The sequence below is a fragment of the Carassius carassius genome, chromosome 28 (assembly GCF_963082965.1).
Source record: "Carassius carassius chromosome 28, fCarCar2.1, whole genome shotgun sequence".
Taxonomy (NCBI): Eukaryota; Metazoa; Chordata; class Actinopteri; order Cypriniformes; family Cyprinidae; genus Carassius; species Carassius carassius.
In genome coordinates, this window is record NC_081782.1 from 10484044 (window position 1) to 10505218 (window position 21175).

General features: G+C 36.6%; 1 protein-coding gene across 6 annotated transcripts in view; it reads right to left on the bottom strand.

Annotated features, from left to right (window-relative positions):
* Nucleotides 1-8: 8 nt before the first annotated feature.
* Nucleotides 9-21175, bottom strand: part of myo1cb (myosin Ic, paralog b) — a 46213-nt gene continuing 25046 nt past the window's right edge. For 5 of the 6 annotated variants that reach the window (XM_059514266.1, XM_059514267.1, XM_059514270.1 and 2 more), the window contains 30 exons: nt 15574-15729; nt 15369-15484; nt 12932-13130; nt 12418-12498; nt 11978-12157; nt 10952-11050; nt 10645-10758; nt 10426-10497; nt 9835-9954; nt 9492-9571; nt 8583-8688; nt 8148-8228; nt 7967-8058; nt 7764-7858; nt 7569-7615; nt 6241-6321; nt 5564-5669; nt 4853-4970; nt 4423-4536; nt 4239-4315; nt 3996-4149; nt 3731-3890; nt 3556-3639; nt 3076-3169; nt 2943-2998; nt 2564-2699; nt 2166-2236; nt 1983-2080; nt 1784-1883; nt 9-1683 (listed from right to left, as the gene is read on the bottom strand). In XM_059514266.1, the coding sequence (XP_059370249.1) occupies nt 1657-1683; nt 1784-1883; nt 1983-2080; nt 2166-2236; nt 2564-2699; nt 2943-2998; nt 3076-3169; nt 3556-3639; nt 3731-3890; nt 3996-4149; nt 4239-4315; nt 4423-4536; nt 4853-4970; nt 5564-5669; nt 6241-6321; nt 7569-7615; nt 7764-7858; nt 7967-8058; nt 8148-8228; nt 8583-8688; nt 9492-9571; nt 9835-9954; nt 10426-10497; nt 10645-10758; nt 10952-11050; nt 11978-12157; nt 12418-12498; nt 12932-13130; nt 15369-15484; nt 15574-15729 (3114 nt within the window). In that variant the 3' untranslated portion in view covers nt 9-1656. Of the gene's footprint in view, nt 1684-1783; nt 1884-1982; nt 2081-2165; nt 2237-2563; nt 2700-2942; nt 2999-3075; nt 3170-3555; nt 3640-3730; nt 3891-3995; nt 4150-4238; nt 4316-4422; nt 4537-4852; nt 4971-5563; nt 5670-6240; nt 6322-7568; nt 7616-7763; nt 7859-7966; nt 8059-8147; nt 8229-8582; nt 8689-9491; nt 9572-9834; nt 9955-10425; nt 10498-10644; nt 10759-10951; nt 11051-11977; nt 12158-12417; nt 12499-12931; nt 13131-15368; nt 15485-15573; nt 15730-16781; nt 16955-21175 lie in introns of those variants that run through there. The other variant, XM_059514264.1, reaches the window with a different exon arrangement.

The window sequence follows — 21175 nt, forward strand, 5'->3', positions numbered from 1 at the left end:
GGCAATGCTTTTTTTTTTTTTTTTATCAGCTTTAATATGCTCAAATACATTGTCAGTTTGCTTCAAAATGACAGATTTCTTCAGGTATTTTACACAAATAGTATAAAACAAAATCACAAGTGTGAATTATATATCAACTCGGGGGCCAGGAGTCTGTCTGGACAGTATTGGGGTATCTTAATTTCTTTCTTTTTTTATAATTGTCAAAAATTGATATTTGTTCTAAATACATTACATGCGGCACTTATTCATACACCAGCATTTAACATGTTTCCTTTCAGTGTTTTCTTTTAAGCATCCTCAACTATGATAATACACCAGCTATTATAGGCACATGCTCAGTGTTTCTCTTAACGTTCTCCTTTGACGGACATGACATCAAGGTGATCTCAAACAATTGTGCTATCAAGAGTTTTAGGTGCCTGAAATCCTACAGTGAATAGGGTATGCCAAATTTTCACTTTTTGGTTTCTAAAACAACATTTAGTAGTGCTTTGTTACCTATTATCTACATATACACAAACCTGCCTCAAGCCAAGTTACATATTGTTTTGTAGATAACATACAACTTACTCTACTATTATGGCTAACAATATCTCTCACCAGCTTTGCAGTGAGTTTTGAGCAGCGCTAATATGGGAAATGGCGTTAACATGAGATTATTGTGTCCAGTGTATTAGGAGCACAAAGCCTGAGCGATTCACCACTGAGAGCATGAGGAAAGACCACTCTCAAAAAATCTCTTTTTTGTCCATCATCGGATTTCTTCTCTTTTTTGCAGGAACACTTATTTTATCAAAGATACTTTCTAACATTTTGAGGCACAGATTTGGAACTGAGAAAATAAATATTGACTGATCTCTGAATTCAGATTTAACCCTTAAAGTGGGTAATGAATAATGAATGAATCATAATGTAAAAAATGGGGCTGGTTTTCTAGCATACTACACTATCACTGGACATAGCATGCGGATTCTTTCCATCAACATTAAGATTTCTTTCGGTAACTTTACATACATGACGCTCACCTTCAATGCACTTGGTATACACTTCCTAAAAGTCTGTCTTCCTTTTTTAACACATCAACTAATATTAATAACTTATGAGCAAAATTATGTCACACAAATAGTGTGTAGAGCAGGTTTAACTGTTGAAGTGAACAAGTCATCTATGCAAAAAGTAATTAATATCTTTCCTATGAACGCAAAAGTGTTTTGGTTCTGAGTAGGTTTGGATTGGAAAATTCATAGAAAAATAAAAGTAATCACGGGTGAACATAAATAGAACCCAAGCTAACAACTACTCATTATGAACCCTGATTTACCTCGTTATCATGGCTGAGGTCGACTTCTCTAACAAATCAACATTTCCCCAAATAAGCTAGATAAAGACTGAGTGCAGGAAATGCACATATATGTTGTTTTTTCTTGGCTTTTTGACATATCAAATCATAATATTCATATAACCGTATTAATCCCCCAAAACATAAATAAGTTTGCTGGATTTTCACAACTTAAAGCAGAGGCCTTTGGTGCAGCTGGCTGGCATCTGATTGGCAGAGAGAAGCGCCACCTTTAGTCATGTGATTGATGAACTGAGGAGCGTATCTGGAAGATCCTGTGAGAATGCAGGAAGCGCTTGGTCGTGACTCGTCCATCATCTTGAGTTGAGGCGAGGGGCAGTCTGAGAGATGAAAAAACATGTTCGTTATCGTTTTCTTCTCCCTGTAATCTTGATAAAAAATATATATATATATATATGTTTTTTAGTCAGCAGTGCTCACCACAGAAAGGTGTCCATTCTTAGCCTTGGCTATCAGCAACTCTGAGCCAGATGTAAAATCTATGATCCCTTCTTTTCCTTGCGCCATATTGAATTTTATACTGTTCATAAGAGGGACAGCAAGAGTTTTTATTAATAAAACGTAAAATGAAAATTCAAGAGTATTTTAAAAAAATGACCATTTTGTGTCTACAACTCACCTTCCTTGGTTAATGTTAATGCTGTTCATCTTGTCAGCACAGATGGCCACTTTGGTTAACGCCTCAATGACATGCTCACTCTGAAGCACCACATCACCCTGTGACACCAATACAGCTTATACATTCACTCTGAAAGCAGTCGGTTTATGGAATTAACAGTAATTAAGTGCTCTTTAGACTTACTTTCTGTTTATTGTCTTCACAAGCAACATGGAGAACAAACATGCCGTCGCTCAGAGAGCTGACAGAAATCCCTACAGATAAAACAGAAGTGGTCAGTGTCACTTTTTAATTTATTGTGATTCATTTTTCTATGGGTGTTGTCATACTTAAGCACACCAGACATCTGAATTTGTGCAAAAAAAGTGGCTTTACGAATTAAAATCAGAATAAAGCATTAAAGTCTGCCTCGTTCCATATGAATCGTATGCCTTTCAATTGGTATGAAAGCAATCTGCTCTTACTGAACTGTTTGATATTGTATATCACTCACATTGACGATGCAATCATACCATAATACAGTCGAAATAAATGTAAAAACAGTTTAGGCTGTGCCATTCTCTCTCCTTCTTCCTTCTCACCTTTCAGTGAACTGTAGTCGATATGCTGTTTGAGCTTGGCTTCCTCCACAATGATGGCACTGTTCGCCATGAGCAGGAGCTGTCGGTTGCGTGCTTTGTATCCTTTTCTATCATACTTAGTCACTGGAACAGCATACTGTAGGGAAGGATGAATTATATTAGCAGAATCACTTTTTTTCTTCACATACTGCCTATTATTTTAGATGCTTCTTCACACATTGTCATGTATAGTACTGTATGTTGTCCGCGAAATCACTGACAAACACTGAGAAATAAGGTAATATGTAGAAGATCACATATTCAGTCATGTAAAATGACACATTTATGGCTTTTTTGGAGAGAACGATGAGAGGATGTAGTCATCCTTTTTTCAACCAACCTTCATCTTCTCATTCCCCAGAGCCTGTTGCACTTTAGGGTTGATGTCCTCGCCATCTTTTGACACACACAAAAAAATTAGAATATACAACACAGAAAATGTCTTCAAAGTGAGATGAATGTTGAAAACTCACTAAGTCTTGTGCCCACAAAAAGTTTTGGGACGCTTTGTGGGTAGTTGTCCTTCTTGTCCTTAAAGATTTCACTTGCGACCATCTTCTGCTCCAACTGCAATAATACATAATAAAGCTTAATAGATAATAAAGTTTTTTCAGTAACTCAAAAATTAAAATAAACTAATAAATAATAAAATATTTTAAAAATACAAAACTGTACTAATAATAAATTATAAGTTATACATTAAAATCGATTATAATTAAAAATGAAATAAATTTTATATTTAACCATGCAAAATGTAACAACAGGTACTTTCATTCTAGGTTCATTTACAATAGCCCTACAATCAAATAAATAATACAATATAAAATACAAATGACAAACTAAAAATACTACTAATAAAATTTGTATTAAAATACAAATATTTTAATAAATGAAATTAAAAACAAGTGCAAAAAAAAAAAAAGAAAATAAAGTTTTAAAACAAAACAAAGCACCTGGTGCTTCCATTCCGGGTTGATATTCTTGCAGTACTTCCACACCATATTCTGCATGCAAAGTTTGCGGAGCTGCTCTGAAGCCTGTGAATGTAAGGAAGGCATAATCTCTCAGCTCACATCTAGAGGAGTCGATGATTGTACCGATGACTGATTCTTGACAGATATATCTCACCTCAGTGAGGGCGGGAGGTGGCGTTGGCCAGCTCTTATCCAAAACTGTTTTAGGCAGGTTCCTGTGCAACTTCATTAGGAATGAGTAGCGAACGTAGTCCAGGAAGTATTCATTCTCTGGACAACGTGGCTGGTGGCGGTAGATGAAGCCTTTGATGAACCTGTAACAGTGATCACAGACGGTAAAAACAAAAGTGGGCATAGACTCTCTCTCTGGCCAGAATCACATCACTGACTATTGCACTAGTCGTGTCATGCACACAGACCTGCGGATGGTGTTGGCAGCATCTCTCCTACGCTTTGCTTCCCTGCGGGCCAGAATACCTCTCCACCAGGCTTGGATCTTGATAGCCGATTGACGCATTTTACGGTATTTGGTTTTTTGACTGTAGCCTTTCCAGGATGACTGCAGTTTGGTAGCTGTGCATGAAGAACAGTTTGTTGAGGTTAAGTTTAGGTAGACCATCCAGTGGAGAGTTACATGATACGTCTTTGAATATGGCTCATACCAAGGCTGTGTTTTCTGACTTCTAGTGCATCTTCAGTTGCAAACAAGGTTTTGGGGAAGCGGATGAAGATTTTGGTCCTTTAAAAGAAAAAAAAATGCCATTTTTTGGAACCACAGAAAGAATACCGATTTTTTAACTAATATAATAAAATTTTGCATTTTAAATGCTTATTTGTGTAACCAACCTGCCGAGTTTGTACTCCTCAGGTTTGTAGCCGAGGTGCTTGACGAGTGTGGACACTCCATCGACCAGACGGCCATCCCAGTTCGGCCAGGTGTCTGGACACAGGGATTTATACCTGAAACAGGAAATAACAAGCATTACCCACAAAACTCAACTACATTTTAAGCAGAAAGAGGAATCACTGTTGTCAACACACTGCTTGTTCCCTTTGACCTTAATTATCACTGAAGTCCACAGGAAGTGCCTAATCAGTGAAATTGGTTCAGGCTAGCAAGAACCAAGTTAAAAGAGTATTTGTGGGTTACCATTATAAGGTATGTTTGGTCACCCAACAGGGCCTAGTGACTGACACAAATGACACAAAAGATCAGCATTAAAAACAGTTCATCTGGGCCTAAGTTTTTAAGTTCTTCTGCCATGTAGATGCCAACCTCTGCAGGAAGGTCTCGTAGCGACGGCGATATGCAAAGCCAGCTCTCCTCACCCTAAGGTTTTCCATCAGACCAAGATATTTTACTTGGTGCCTGATGAGGACTTCATCAAAACGCCCTGTAGAGAGACAGAGATTTCATGAGTTTAATGAGGCTTGTGTAACATATGTTTAAAACTATAGACTTGCCACTATTTATGAGGATAAGAGCTTATTAACAAACAAAAGACGCTAACAAATGACAAGGGAAAACAAAGGAGCTGATGAAGTAAGAGAGAATCAGTGTGAGGGAACGAATGACTGCAGTTTGAACAATGAATCCATTACATCACACGGAGAAGGAAAAAATGGCACAAATAAACTCAAAATATAAATACAGATAGATTCTATATATATTTCTTTCTTTTGAATCAAAATTTTAGACGTATAGCAGTTTGGTTCATCAGTGTTTAATAATTGTTACAAGTTTAATGACATTAAAAAATTCTAATTTGTACAATACATCATAATACTAATAATTTTCAAGTCTTATAATAATATACATATAGTACCATATAAATACACTGTTTTATGAATATGGCAATAATACTAAAACAAGGAATGCATCAAACTACCATAATATTGTCAATAGTTAAGGGAACAGGTGCAAGGAATGAGCACAAATGAGAAAAACAATCATTTCCAACTCAAGTACAGAAAACTGCTCACAAACCTGCTTGCTTGGCATCATTAGGCTTGATGCAACGCACGTAAGACGGTTCCTTAGACATCAGGATTTCCATCAACTTGGCCAGGCTGTTCTTGAACTGGGTTGCTGCCTGGTTGCAGCGAGCCAACGGAACGAGAGATCAAGAAGAACAGACGGCCAGTGAGAACAAATCAAGCACACAAGCTACAGTGTGCAAGTCCAGCAAGGCAGTGACGATGTGGGAGAAGCCAGTGGTCAACAATGCAAGCAAACAACTAAAAAGCAGCCCACCCACACTCAACCAATGGAGCTCTGCGGAGTGGGCGCTGTGATTGGGGGGGATTCAGGATTGTACACAGTCACATGGAGTGAAGAGGTACCACAGTGTCAGGGCATTCCTCAAAGTGTGGGTGACAAGCACAGATTCGCAATTTCATGGACTGAGGCCAAGCTATTGTGGTTTCTGTATAAATGCCACTATGAACTAAAAACTGATTCACAAATGTTGTTGTTTATGGTTCTTTAAACACAAATAACTATTTGACACTATACATTTAATCTTCTAGAAATAGCAGTGTTCTACTAAAAAAAAAATATACTTGAGAGATTACTTTTTGAACTACAACTGGATGGACAGATGGCAAACAGACAGATGGATCAAAAATGTAAACAGCCAGATAGATAGATAGAGCGATAGATACCGTCTCTGGGCGTTTCTTGTCTGTGAGTTCTTCTCGGTCAAAACACTGAGTGAGGATTTTATTTTCGGACATACACATGATCTGAAAATAGAGACACGTTTCGTAATTAAAATTTCAGCCCAGATATGGTGTACTTTTCTTTATTATGATTAATCCTAATTAATCGCATCCAAAATAAACGTTTTTGTTTACATAATGTGTATGTGTACTGTGTATATTAATTATGTATATATAAATACACATACAGTATATATTATGAAAATATTTACATGTATATATTTATATTACAGATAAATATATTTAATATATAAACACAAAATGTCTCTTAAATATACACATGTATGTGTGTGTATTTATATATACAAAATATACACAGTACACACATATTCTAAACAAAAACTTTAATTCTGGATTCAATTAATCGTTTGAAGTCAGCATACATACATACATATACATATATATATATATATATATATATATATATATATATATATATATATATATATATATATATATATATATATATATATATACACACACATATATATATATATATATATATATATATATATATATATATATATATATATATATATATATATATATATATATATATATATACACATATACAGTACAGACCAAAAGTTTGGACACACCTTCTCATTCAAAGAGTTTTCTTTATTTTCATGACTATGAAAATTGTAGAATCACACTGAAGGCATCAAGGGCTATTTGACCAAGAAGGAGAGTGATGGGGTGCTGCGCAAGATGACCTGGCCTCCACAGTCACCGGACCTGAACCCAATCGAGATGGTTTAGGGGTGAGCTGGACCGCAGAAAGAAGGCAAAAGGGCCAACAAGTGCTAAGCATCTCTCGGGGAACTCCTTCAAGACTGTTGGAAGACCATTTCAGGTGACTACCTCTTGAAGCTCATCAAGAGAATGCCAAGAGTGTGCAAAGCAGTAATCAAAGCAAAAGGTGGCTACTTTAAAGAACCTAGAATATGACATTTTTTCAGTTGTTTCACACTTTTTTGTTATGTATATAATTCCATATATAATTCCACATGTGTTCATTCATAGTTTTGATGCCTTCAGTGTGAATCTACAATTTTCATAGTCATGAAAATAAAGAAAACTCTTTGAATGAGAAGGTGTGTCCAAACTTTTGGTCTGTACTGTATACACACACACACACACACACATATATATATATATACACACACACACACACACACACACATATATATACACACATATACATACATATATATACACACATATACATATCTATATATATATATATAATTCGGGTCCTGTTCCCTCACCTCCTTCAGATTTCGGAAAAGGAGATCATTGTTCTTGTCCAGGAAGCCTAGAAGTTGGAAAATACACAATGACGTCAGTCAACGCTCAGCCTGGGAAAAGTCTGTGGGCATAAGTGCCCGCTTTTGTTCAACGAAGTGCTCTCTTTCTGTTTCTTCATTTTTTTTTTTATCACTGCGCTCCGTTCAGTAACTGACCGTTCACATTGTAGTTGACTTCTCCTGCGTAGTGGATCAGTCTGAACTCCTCACGACCCATCACTTTACGGGTTTTTCCATCAGCCAGCTTGTGACTGTAATGTAGTGCAGATGTATAAATATCATATATATCAGTTTTCAAATGCTCTGGATATAATTTTAGGTATTAGATGGAATGACAAAAGGAAGGTGGAGTGACTGACGTTAGGAAGTGTGCGTGGCCACCGACAGTGCCCTCAAGCTTCTCCAGGAAGGTGATGTCACTGGCATCTCCAGGCCGGAGACACTCTTCATCCTGCAGATAGGAAGGTAAATCATTTTAGATATATGGTGCTTAAAACAATGTTTAATATTCAGATGGAAGTTCACAGAGAGCGTTCTTACCAGGATAGAAATGATTCCTTTAAACTTCTCCTCCACAAGATCACAAATGATCTTGTTGTTAAAATATTGCACAGGCTCCCACTGGAGAATGCAAAAACATGAGCATTACGCCATTTGAACTAAGAGAAAAATATTCAAGATTTGCTATAAAATTCAAGGAATGTAATAACAAGAGCATTCCCAGCCCACCCGGGAATCCAGGCCACAAACAGACTTTCTTTAACAGTTTATGCGTCACAATGTTTTATCGGCAGATGCGAGAGGTCAGCATTATCATACTAACAGCACGAAAATAAAGCCCACGACACGTTTGCCCATAATGTGCCCATTGAGCTGAGCGTAAGACCCCATTCCAGCACCCCGCACATGAGTTCCATATGCTGAGCTGTGTGTGTACAGTATGCATACGTGTTATGTGTTTCAGGGAATTCTCACCGTGATTCCCTCGGCTTCATATTCCTCCTGCTCCGACTTCAGAGTCAGTTCAATGAAGAGCTGCTGCAGCTTCTCGTTACAATAGTTGATACAAAACTGCTCAAAACTAAACAGACGGACAAAGAGAGGCAGAATGAGTTATCTTTGAAAAGTAGTCTGATTCTACTCGTTAACAATAAATTCATAAATAATAAAAGTTACCCAGATTCAAAGATAACCAGAATAATAAATGCTTTATTTTTCCATATAATGTATGAAATATTATTTGAAACTATTGCATAAATATGACTCAAATATGATTAATAATATTATTATGATAATGTTTTTTATATATGTACATATATACACACACACATACACAAATACATACATATGTAAATACTCATGTTCAAAATGTAAATTCATATTAAATGTTGATGTTAAATATATACTATTTAAAATTTAACTATAAAATATCTCATTTATAGGCATCCTCCAGCATCCCTGTGACAGAGGACAAGTTGTTTGAAGAATGTATGGACGTGATAAATATAATTTAAAATATTAGTCCAAAGGAGACTAATGTTGTTGCTGTTTTAATTCAGGTTATTTTGTTTTATATTCTGATATATTGAGAAGCACTTTGGTCAACATGAGTTGTTTTTAAATGTGCTATACAAATAACAAACAAACATGAAAAAAATAACATGTAAAACAATACAATTACAATAATATTTAAGATCATAATATAAAAAGTCATTAAATATTACAATAATGATGTGATTTAATTATTTATTAAATATTTAAAATTGATCTTAAAATATTTAGAGTATAAAATAAACAGTATATGCAATATAACAAAATATAGTGTATAGCATGCATATATTGTTAAATTGTAAAATGTCATTACAGTTAATGAATTTACTCTACCTGTTGTTCTGAAAGACCTCAAAGCCATAGATATCTAGCAGACCAATGACAGAGGCGTTCTTACTGCTGAATGAATCATCCTGTGAGACATTAAAAGCACAGAAATATTCAACAGCAGCTGTGGCATGCCGCTCAGACTAAACATACACAGCCTGTAAGATCACATGGAGAGAATGTGTTCTAATAACAGTCATCGGAAAACCCGAGTAATCAGATGACATGTCACTGCTGGGCTTTCTCCATGTGGGGGCACCAAACATCCACATTTGGCAACAAGCCTCTATCACAGAATTTGCAAAGCCATGGAGCTGATAGTGTATTTAACAACAGAACGAGTCCATACCTTGAAGGCCAGAGAGTCATTAATTTTGTTGACCAGCCAAGTAAAAGTACGACCGTATATGGCTTTAGACAAGGCATCCCGTGCTGAAGCGGCCTGCTCTTGATTTAAAGGACTCATCAGCTATAACAAAAACACAGACAGTGGAATTATAGGAACCACTCACAGTTATATACATGATGTACACACACACACACAATTTTTTTTACACCGAATACACTCGAAAAAGCTAACCAGCACTATTTTATTACAGATGGTTTGAATAAATGCTTTGAAATGAATCTGCGACTTAAGATCCTTCATACTTTATTAATCATTCCATTTTTGAGGGAAATGTTAGTGGCGCTTTCCCATGTAATATTTACCACCTACAACAAAGTTTCTATGATATTCTGCTCCCTATGACTCAGACTCCTTTCATTTTCATTTATTGTAAAGCTATGGGATTTTTTCACCCTTTTTATCAACTGCCAAAAATCATGAATATTATAGTAATAGCAGACTTCCCCTCAACTAACTGAACTAACTATACTGATATTTGTCGGTTAGCAATAGCAATAATGAACATCTCACTCTAATTAATTGGAAACATACCTCTTCTCCTTTGGCAATGATCTTTTTATGTGTTAGAGCCTCCTTAAGAACAGTGCCATCCACACCTAACAACTGCAATATCGCAAACACACACACAAACAGTCAAAAAACCAAACCCTGCCATGTAATTTCAAGAGAAGAAACATGGTTAGAGGTTTAAACAAAGAGGTCATGCACATGTGGCCACAGACCAGTGATATAAATAAACTGTCCTGTTACCCTGGCTAAGTATTTAATCTGGGTCTCGGTAGCGATGTAGGCATTGCCGCTGTCCTCTCCTCCATATTGGACATTCCCCAAGTGTAGTACACTGGCAATAATGTTCAAAAGCTCCTGTGGAGGGAAAGGGATGGGTTTTAATGAGAGGAAAGATCACAGTGTACAAGGTAATGTGTGTCATTTCTGACACCAGATTTTAAAAATAAGGACTGTTTGCCCAGATATAGAGGGATAACTTTGTATTTCTTGGAGAAAAACATTCAGTCATTCTTCACAGTGTGTGTGTGTGTGTGTGTTTGTGTGATACCTCCACTTCATCATCATTGAAGCCAATGACGCTCAAGGCTTTCCTCACAATCTTCCAGTCATTGCGGTCATTTATGGAGCTCACTTTGGGACAGTTACCCTAAAAAAACAATAAAAAAAAAAAAAAAACAATCAGCTCAACAGAGGAAACCAAGGAAGGAGGGGTCCTCTTGACTTCCTCTATTAAACACCAGGGGAGCAAGATTCCTGCATACCGTTTATGATGAAAACTCATAAAAGTCCCACATAAATGCATGTGGTAAACTGAGCTGAAAAATATTATTGGACATTTTTATTTAGTATTGATAAATAGTTGCAACTGCAAGAAATAAAGTTGCAAATAATTGAAAATATGAGATAAATACTGTCGGTAATAACAGATATAAATTAGTGTGACGTGACATTCAGCCAAGTACTCAGAATTCGTGCTCTGCATTTAACCTATCCAAAGTGCACACAAACAGCTGTGAACACACACACACCGTGAACACACGATGCCTTGCTCAAGGGCACTTAAGTCGTAGTATTGCCGGCCCGAGATTCGAACCCACACCCTTGGAGTTAGGAGTCATACTCTCTAACCACTAGTCCACATCTTCCCCTAAAAAAAACTCTGTGGAATCAAAGGAGGTCAGAGACAACAGGAGCATGCTGCCTGCAGTCAGGGTGAGCTGATCTATTTCTTAATAAAAAAAATATTATAAACTGTCGCAATAACAAAAAGATATAAAAAGACAAAGTTGCAATAATGATATCAAGTCGCAAATGCACAAAATAAAACTACATTGAGAGATGTAACGTCACATTGCAAGATGTAAAGGCACTAGTAGAAGACAAAGTTATAATTACCTATTTTTTTTTTTTTTTTACAGTAAGGGAAACGACAGAAACTGCAAGCCCTGCTTGACCAGCATGACCTAGTGTTGCTGAAGCATGTGTGTTAACACAGCTCTTTCTTAAATATAGTTTTCTTTAGACCTCAGACATCTGCTGTAATCATAACAAGAGTGTGAAGTCCGTCTCTCACCTTCACCAGAAATTGGTACTGCTGGGCATTCTTCTCCAGGCCCAGTCTCCTCAGCAGATCATCCTCTCCTCCCTCAATAAGCTGATAAAAGATGTGGAAGTTCCTCTCACCGTGGCTCTGGTGCACCACACGTGATTTCTCCAACAGGTAGTTAATGATGTGACCTCCTACGGGAGCACCCTGCCAACGGGGACACCCAAAGGGAGAAGCAAAGGGGATAATACTGGGTTTCTGACACGCATGCAAACATGCATAATGTCACCGACACACACAAACACGTAAACACGCAGGTGGATGCAGCCAAATCCCCAAACCAAGGAGAGCATTTAAGGGTAAAGGTGTATCGACAGAAGGTGGATCACAGCAATTGAGACGTGAGCTTTGTTAGATGATCATTTAATGACAATAATATTGCAATAATAACACAAGAGTGAACTCACCTTGAAGTCAAACTGAATGTCCATGTATTTCCCAAAGCGACTGGAATTGTCATTCCGAAGAGTTTTTGCATTTCCAAAGGCCTGAGAAAAGAAAAACAAACAACGGTAGAAAGGAAAATTGATGAGTATTACAATTTAGGATGGCGTACAGAAAATAAGCTTTTTAATTTAGATAAACGTGAGAATACACACACTCTACTAGATTAGTTTACAGGGAATCACCACATCTGCAAAACAAATGGCCGTCTGTGCTGCTTCTGTTGGCCTTCCCATTTGTAGACATCCTTCATGTATGCGCCAGTCTTATCGCACAGGTAATAACAGTGGTGTATAACTACTGGAGAGGTTTAACAGGACTACAAACTGCTCCGAATAAACTTTCTGAGAATTTTCCTCTGTGACAGCAGTCCAGGGTAACAATTACTGATCTCACCACTATACGCTGGCATTTGGACATTGGTGAAATTGTATGTCATGAAACATGTGGGGTTAGGTGAGCTGTGTACATGTTTACCTCCAGCACAGGGTTGGATTGTAGCAGGCGATCTTTGACGGTCTGCACATGCTCACTGGCAGGGCAGGTGATGGCGTAGTACTGCAGAACCTTTTTGGAGGCTTCGGTCTTGCCAGCACCACTCTCACCTGAGATGAGGATGCACTGATCCCGTCTCTCAGTCCGCATGGAGCGATACGCATTATCAGCCACAGCGTAACTGTATCGGGAATGTGTCAACATGATAAGTGCGTGGTTAAGTATTTTAACAAATGATAATTCTTTTTATAAAAACAGAAAGATTATGTATGTAAAATACAACAAACAAAAATAATGATAAATGTTAAAGTACATAAATAAAAATTAAATACTTAAATTTTCGGCATTTTAATTTAAATCCATTTACTTGAATTCACTTAATCAAATACAATAATTATGACAAATTATAAACAAAAAACTGAATAAAATAAAAAATTAATTGTAATATTATTGCCGCTTCGTTACTGTATTTACATTTTTGATCATTTTTGCATTTAACTTTTACAAACAAATAATAATAGAAACAAGCAATATACAACAACAATAATAATCATAGCAATCATAAAGAAATATAATTATAGATTTAAATTGTAAACATAAATTAAGATTACGGATGAACTTAATAAAGCAAACTATAATATAAAAAAATTCAATAATACAAAAATATTAAATTCATATTTATAATACTTAAAATATTTATTTTAGATTTTATTATTTCTATTTAATTACTAAGTTTTTTATTTCTATTACAGTACATGTATTTAATTAAAATCCTGCCCTTAATATTTCTAATTCTCTCTCTTGGTCTTATAATGTATGTGCAATGTTGCTTCAAATTCCTTTTCTGGTAGCATTAAAATAACACATTCCTTTGGTAGGAGCCTAAATGGCCATTCTGGTGTCAGTAACATTGTTGTGTAAACAGTGGAAAAGCTCAGTGAGGATGGAGTAGCCAATGATTTTCATGAGGAAAGAGCAGTTACACCAGAGAGAGTCTGTGTTTTTTCAGCCTGTATGAGATAACGCTTTTATCACTTTTACACGTCTGCTATCAGTGTAAGATGAACACAGATGTACAGCGGGTGTACAGTCCTATAACTATAACTTCATACTTCACTTTATCACTCCAGATAACTGATAGCTGCCACACAAACATAAAGCATACAGATGATGTAGCAGAACTTCAGTTTATGGTCCTCAACATTCCTCACAGATATTCCAAAGGAATTTCCTCTTCACTAACAGAAGTCAACAAGGAAGATAAACAAGCTCCACCAAGAACACTAAAATGTGGATTAGGCGTTTTGCATATTTAATACTAATATATATTTAGTGCGATTTGCATTTGATAATGAGAAGACAGCAGAAATGTTCACTGAAATTTTGTAGTCCTAAAAAGTGGAAGATAATTCTTTTTTTTCAAGCCACTGAATCCCTCTGGAAGTTCTCATGTTTTTTTGGTGTGAACTTTGTATTTATTTTATAGAATATTTACTCAATTATAAATAAACAATTTGAAAATAAATAAACAAAAATATGAAGATTTATTTTAGATGAGAACTTCTTGATTCTGTAATCATAATATAATATTTCTCACAAATAAAAAAACTAAACAAAAAGTGTTAAAGAAATTTATATATATATAAAAAAAAGTTAAAATTCTGGTTAAGACTGTTTTTTTTCCAAATAAATAATTGGATATGTCGCAGCATAGTTTGAAGGGTTTAAAGTTTGGTGAATGTGCAGTGACAGGTGAACTCTCCCATCCACATCCAATTCACTCTAGTCTTCATGGCGCTGTCAAAATAAAAGTCCAGTTTCCAACACATCGGGCCAAAACAGAAAAACATGCTGATGCTGATGTTTAAAAAAGCCAAACTTTAGACAACCACTACCTCAAATAGGACTTATAAAGCTACTCTATTTTTTAGAAAGGGGAAAAAAACTTTTGACTCTAAATAAGGACTACAACTACCATAAGGATGCAATTTTACATGCGTGACAAATCAGGCCATTGTTGTAGTCCTTGGCTGTTCTAAATAGCAGACTTCATGTGCCCTTGTGCTCTTGCTGACTTACAAAGGCCGCCACGTGCAGGTGTCCAGTAAGTACACGAGCCCATAGAGTATTCTTTTTTGTTATTTTAGCTTTCAGAAGGGTACACGCCCCCTTTGTACCCTCGATGCACACTTCTGCCGAGCCTGCACTGGGGCACGATCTGTGGCAAACTTCTACTTAACAGTCAAAGTGGCATTAAGTCAGGAAAGTGTGTCGGAGAAAGACAGCAAGGGTTTATGGTGCGATTTGGTACAGGGTCCTTATTTAAAAAAACACAACCATTACCCATCCTATTAGACCAATCTACATAATAAAAGAGAGCAGAATTGTGGGAATTAATGACTTGTTGCTGGTGGCTTACATGTGAGGTGAGACTTCATAGAAATTGACGCCCCTGTATCGCTCCATGTGCTGTTTAGAGTAGATCTCCAGCTCTTTGTAGGGGTTCATGGACACCAGCACTGAACCAATGTACGTCTGTAGGAGGAAGACAGACACACAGAGATAAGATCATTAACTCTGGGCTTTGAGCTTTAAGAGTGAATATCCGGGAGAACAGTTCTTACATAAATAAGGTTCTCCTTGAAGCGTTTGCGGAGGTTCTCGATGAATGCCACCTCGCTGGTGTGGTTCTCCAGCAGGACAAAGTCCTGCACGCCCACCCGGTCCCTGGCTGTCAGGGCGCTCTCCATCATGACCCGGATTCCGTCACTGCCCACAGCCTGACAGAGAAAGAGCAGAATGAGATACAGAGTCACACTTCCACCCTACAGACGCAGAGCAGAGCGAGGTGATATATAAACACTGCAACACACAGTATGTCAAGGCCCTCTGGAGAGCCTTGAATATGCTCAACAACTACATCATGACCCCTCCCAGTTCATAACACCCTCAGAGTTCAACTCATTTCAAACCCGGCTTTTATTTTAAAGCATTCGTATGAAAGAGTTCTCACTTAATACCACTGTGAACAAAATGCCATGATCTAAAACAGTGGATTTGTGTCAAGCACAATTTAAAACTTTTTTTGATAAGGTACCACAGTATTTTTTAGACATTTACCTTGCTTACAATTGCTATACAGCTAGGAAAGCAAGATACACTACAGTTCAAAAGTTTGGGGTCAGTGAAACATTTTTTGCAAGAAATTAAGTTTTACTCAGCGAGGACACATAAACTGATCAAATCGAAAGCAGTTGATTTAAATTTTAATAATGTTTCACACAATTAATCTTCACTGTATTTCTGATCAAATAAATGCAACCTGGGTGACATCTGAGATATGAATTGATATTGGATTGTACTAGATATTTTATTTCACATGCTAATTTGTTTCATTGTGACCTTTATTTTTAATAATTCAAGTAATTTAATATGACCTTGTTGCATTTAAATCAACTGATTTTAGTTTTTGGTGTTTTGATTTGAATATATTTAAACCAAATAGCACAAGTTGCAATAGCTAAAAGGTACTTCTGGAAATACTGTATAAACACTGTTGTATAAATGTAAAATACGATCATCATTAAGTACTATATTCAAATACCACAGTATTACCTTCTGATCCCATCATTGCTTAATGGCACCACTAAAGTACTATTTATAAGGGTACAAAGCTGTTTTACATAATTAGCTTGATTACATCACTTTAACAAAAACACGAGACACTGTAAACCATCAATTTTCACACTTAAACCACATCGCACAAATCCACCAGTGCAAACTCCACCCAAACCCAAGTGTGCTAGTACAGCAGAAACACAATCATACTCACATCTATAACCAGATCTGTATTTTTAAAGAGATAACCCTTCTCCGCAATGGAGGCCTGCGTTTTCCGCATTAGATTCCCAATGTTTGACAAATCCATGGTGTCGAAACAACTTTAGCTGTCGATCCTCGACCAGAGATGCTCTTTAACTAGTAGGACACACAAATGTACTAAGTTCTAGCAGGTCACTTGTCATCTGATAATCCTGATCAAAGATGACTATGGGTGACGCTTCCTAGCTTATTAAAACAGAAAAGCGCACTTACACCCACTGACTCACACACACACAAACACACTCAGATGAACAAATGCGTGATTATGCATAGAAACACACAGACACATTGTGTGAATGCACCAGCTGCTATGGCTGTTGTTTTGCTATTGACACAGCAGCGCCCGTCCCCTGGAGGGAGAGACAGAGACAGAGAGAGACTGATACAGCACACCTGAGCAAGCACTTTAATTAAGTTGATGCACACCAACTACAACAGAACCGAGAGCGAGGGAGGCTAACGGAGGGGAAAAAAACAAGCCGAAAGAAAAACATAACAAGAGAGCGGGAACAGTCGACAAGTGTAGTGTCAGGAAGTGACTTCATTCCCAATCCGTCAGCCTGCTGAATGCACCAACAGAGCTGCACCATCTCTGAAAGTCTAATATGGCCGTGCGTTGCTCTCTCGTTCCCTATTAGGCCGGTTTTGCAAATCCAGCTCATATCTCTTTTAGCGCAATCTGCACACAACCGCATGGAATCTGGTTATCACAAATCAGACACAAACCACATTTAAATGCTACGTACTGTATGATTAAATAAGAACCAGATCAAAATTCAAGTGTTTTTGTCATTTAGGACAAAACGCTTATTTGATGTCATGAAAAAATATTAAAAATATAAGCAGTGCCAAGATGTTTAGAGTGGATAGTGCATAGCTATGTGGTTGCTAGGTGGTTAATTACGGTCTCGAGTAAAAAAAAAAAAAAAAAGAAAAAAACTATATATATATATATATATATATATATATATATATATATATATATATATATATAGCGTTACTACATTATTTTCTTTATATTATATTATCAATTATATTTCTAATATTGTCTCTAGATATGCTCTTTCAGTCTAAATGTATGGGATTTTTTTAACGTTTAAATATTTATATAGGTTATACTGAACATAAACTACCATTTAAAAGTTTGGGGTCAGTAGAAGAAATAAATGCTTTTATTCAGCAAGGATGCATTCAGTTGATCAAAAGTAACAGTAAACTTTTTATAATGTACTTTTTCATTCTTCAAAGAATCTTGAAAAAAAAAAAAAAAAAATGGTTTCCACAAAAATGTTATTTGAAATTAATCAAATAAATGCATCCTTCTTGAACAAGAGACTTCTTTCAAAAAAAAAAAAAATGTATTAACCCTACATTTTGACCGGTAGTGAACATATTTGATTTAAACATAAGAATGCAAACACTCTGCCCCACATATCAAATTTGAATATCAAATCAGAAAATGTCCAGTGAATATACTGCACACTTTTCTTAATCACATGTACTTGTTTGTTTATCTTACTTGTGTGCATATTCTACTGCAGTCACACAGAACTGACAGTTAATAGATGGTGGAGGAGTCATAATCAAAACTAAACCTGCTGGCTAGACAGACCATTACATCACTTGCTGGCCAGCTCAAGCATAATATGTCCTGCCCTTTGAAGGACCATTACACTGAAGCTACTGTACTTACTCCAAGACACTTGTATAATACAGACAGCTTCTACTTTGATTAAATATTTACTTTTTGAGAAGATGATTGTTTTCATGCTATGGCCGCCAACTGACAAAACAGTTCTATACTGTTTTTTATAGCTAAATAAATTACTTAGAAATTCAGACTAGTCCTTGGCTTTTAAAAATGTATATATTTATATTGATAATCTGTAAAAGATTAAATTTAACAGTGTTATCAAATTATTAGTGCTTTTAAAAATTAACTTTAAAGGGATAGTTCACCCAAAAATGAAAATTCCGCCATTCGTTCCAAAGCCATAAGGCCATTGTTCAACTTCAGAACACAAATCTGATATTTTTGATGAAATCCGAGAGCTTTCCGACCCTTCACACTTTCAGAACAAGAAGGTACAAAAGCGGTCATTGGGATGGTACCTTTCCAAAATGTACACTTTAGGGACTAATGATACCAATATGGACTCTTTAGGTTACAAAGGTGTGCCCTTTGAAAAGGTATTGTACCACTCCAGTGACAACTGTGGTAAAAAAAAATAAAAAAAATAGAAACAAAAAAATTCTGAGTGCATAGACAATAATATAACTGACATGTTCAAGGCCCAGCAAGGTAGCAAGGACATAGTTATAAATAACTATAAATAATCAGTGGTTCAACCGCTATGTTACGCGTTGTGCTACTCTCATGAACGCATTGAAGACTTACATTGTTGAATAAAGTCATTATTTTTGTTTCCTTTGTACAGAAAAAGTATTCTCGCAGCTGTATAAAATTACACTTGAACCAGTGATGTCACATGGATTATTTCAACGACTACCTTTCTGGGCCTTGTTTGTGGTAATTTGTGTTCTGACGGTGAAGAAGGTCTTAAGGGTTTGGAACAACATGAGGGTAAGTAGTTAATGACAAGTGAGCGTTAGATGACTGCAAAGATCATCTAACTTTAAATGTAAAAATGCAGGAAATAAGCTTGTACAATAAAATATTGAAATTAATCTAACTGGATATCAAGGTCATACAAGGATCTTTGGACTCAGAGTTGTCGGAGGAGTTCTTTCTGCACGTTAGCAAATATTATCTGTACATCACCTAGATGAAAAACACTAAGAGTCCCAAAATGCCAATATAAACAAATCTAACCATTCATTCAGAACAATAAATATGCCTCACTCAGAAAGCAGACCTTGACCCCCCCCCCCAAAACCCATTCCTTTGGTACTTTCTCCAGAAACCGGTTCTATTATTGCATTGTTATTCTTTATAGATTTGCTTTCCTGTTCTTTCTTTCCCACCCCTGGTCCTGGTCTCCTTCCCCATGCATGCAGGTCTATAAGGCAAGCTACGCGCCTTTGCCATGTGCTCACTTTTTCCAAATCCTGCTCTGCAAACAACGGACTGAAAATCTCTAGATATGACCATGGGCAAACTATTCACTCTCCTTTTCACTCTAACGTCCTCTGAAAAGAAAGATCAAAGAGGGAGCGGTTTGTCCTTTGTGAACAATAATTGCCTTTCGCATGACCTTCTAACATCCTACTGATTCACTGGGCTCTTGTGACCAGAGCTGTGTCAGGGAGATCTGCCGAGTCAAGCTGCCTTCGTCAGCACTTCTCACATTGAAAGAAGACATAGCAGTCTTCAGAAACAGGCGAATAGGGACCAGAGCTTTGATTACAAAGATCGATTTTTGAATGTGTAAAAATACACTCCAGTATTTTATTTCTTTAAGGAAAGTCAGCGATTCTATCCGGTTAACAACTCCAGATATAACCAGAGGATGATGAGGAAGAGAAGAATGTATTGTGCATTTTTTTTCATAATTAATGAAGGCAGTGGATAAAGGGCACATTCCTAGGTATCCAGAGCATATTCATGTGCACCGGGAAGAGTGGAGAATGGTGGAGAAGAAAAGCACATCTTGTCTGCTTGCTTATGATTTTAAGCTTTTGAGGTTACCAACTGTTTCCATTCTGATTGAGTCATCTGGCTCGCTTGTTACCTCTCTCTTCTTTCCTCAGGAAAAAACAAGGGGTGGAGACACCCAGACTTGTAGAGAGGCACAGCTACAGAAAAAAAAAATGCAGAATGCATAAAAGTGTTTCTTCATATACGATCAGATTAAATAAAACCACAAAAAGTCAGCTTTTGCTTTTTTATATTAGGAAAACATTGAAACAGCCCTAAGAACTATTTACTACCTCACATTGTTTATTTTGCCAGCTTTTATCAGTTTACCCATGCCCGACTCTTAAAGGGATGGTCCAAAAATGATGTCGTTCCAAACCCATAAAAGCTTAATTAGTCTTTGGAACACAATTTAAGATATTTTAGAATGAAAACCGGGAGGCTTGTTACTGTCCCATAGAGTGCCAAGTAAAATAAACTGTCAAGGTACAGAAAAGTATGAAAAGCATCATCAGAATAGTCACAAGGATGAGCTGTTTTCTTTCAAAACAAAGCGTAAATGCATATAGAAAACAAATCCTTGTGTCACGGCTGACAGAAGAGCGTAAACTGCCTGTGTCTGCTCATATTCTCCAAATTGGTGCTACGTTGATGTGGAGAGACACAGAGGAGACAAATTGTTGAATAAAGTCATTACTTTTGTTTTATTCACATACACAAAGTATTCTCGTCACTTCATAACATTA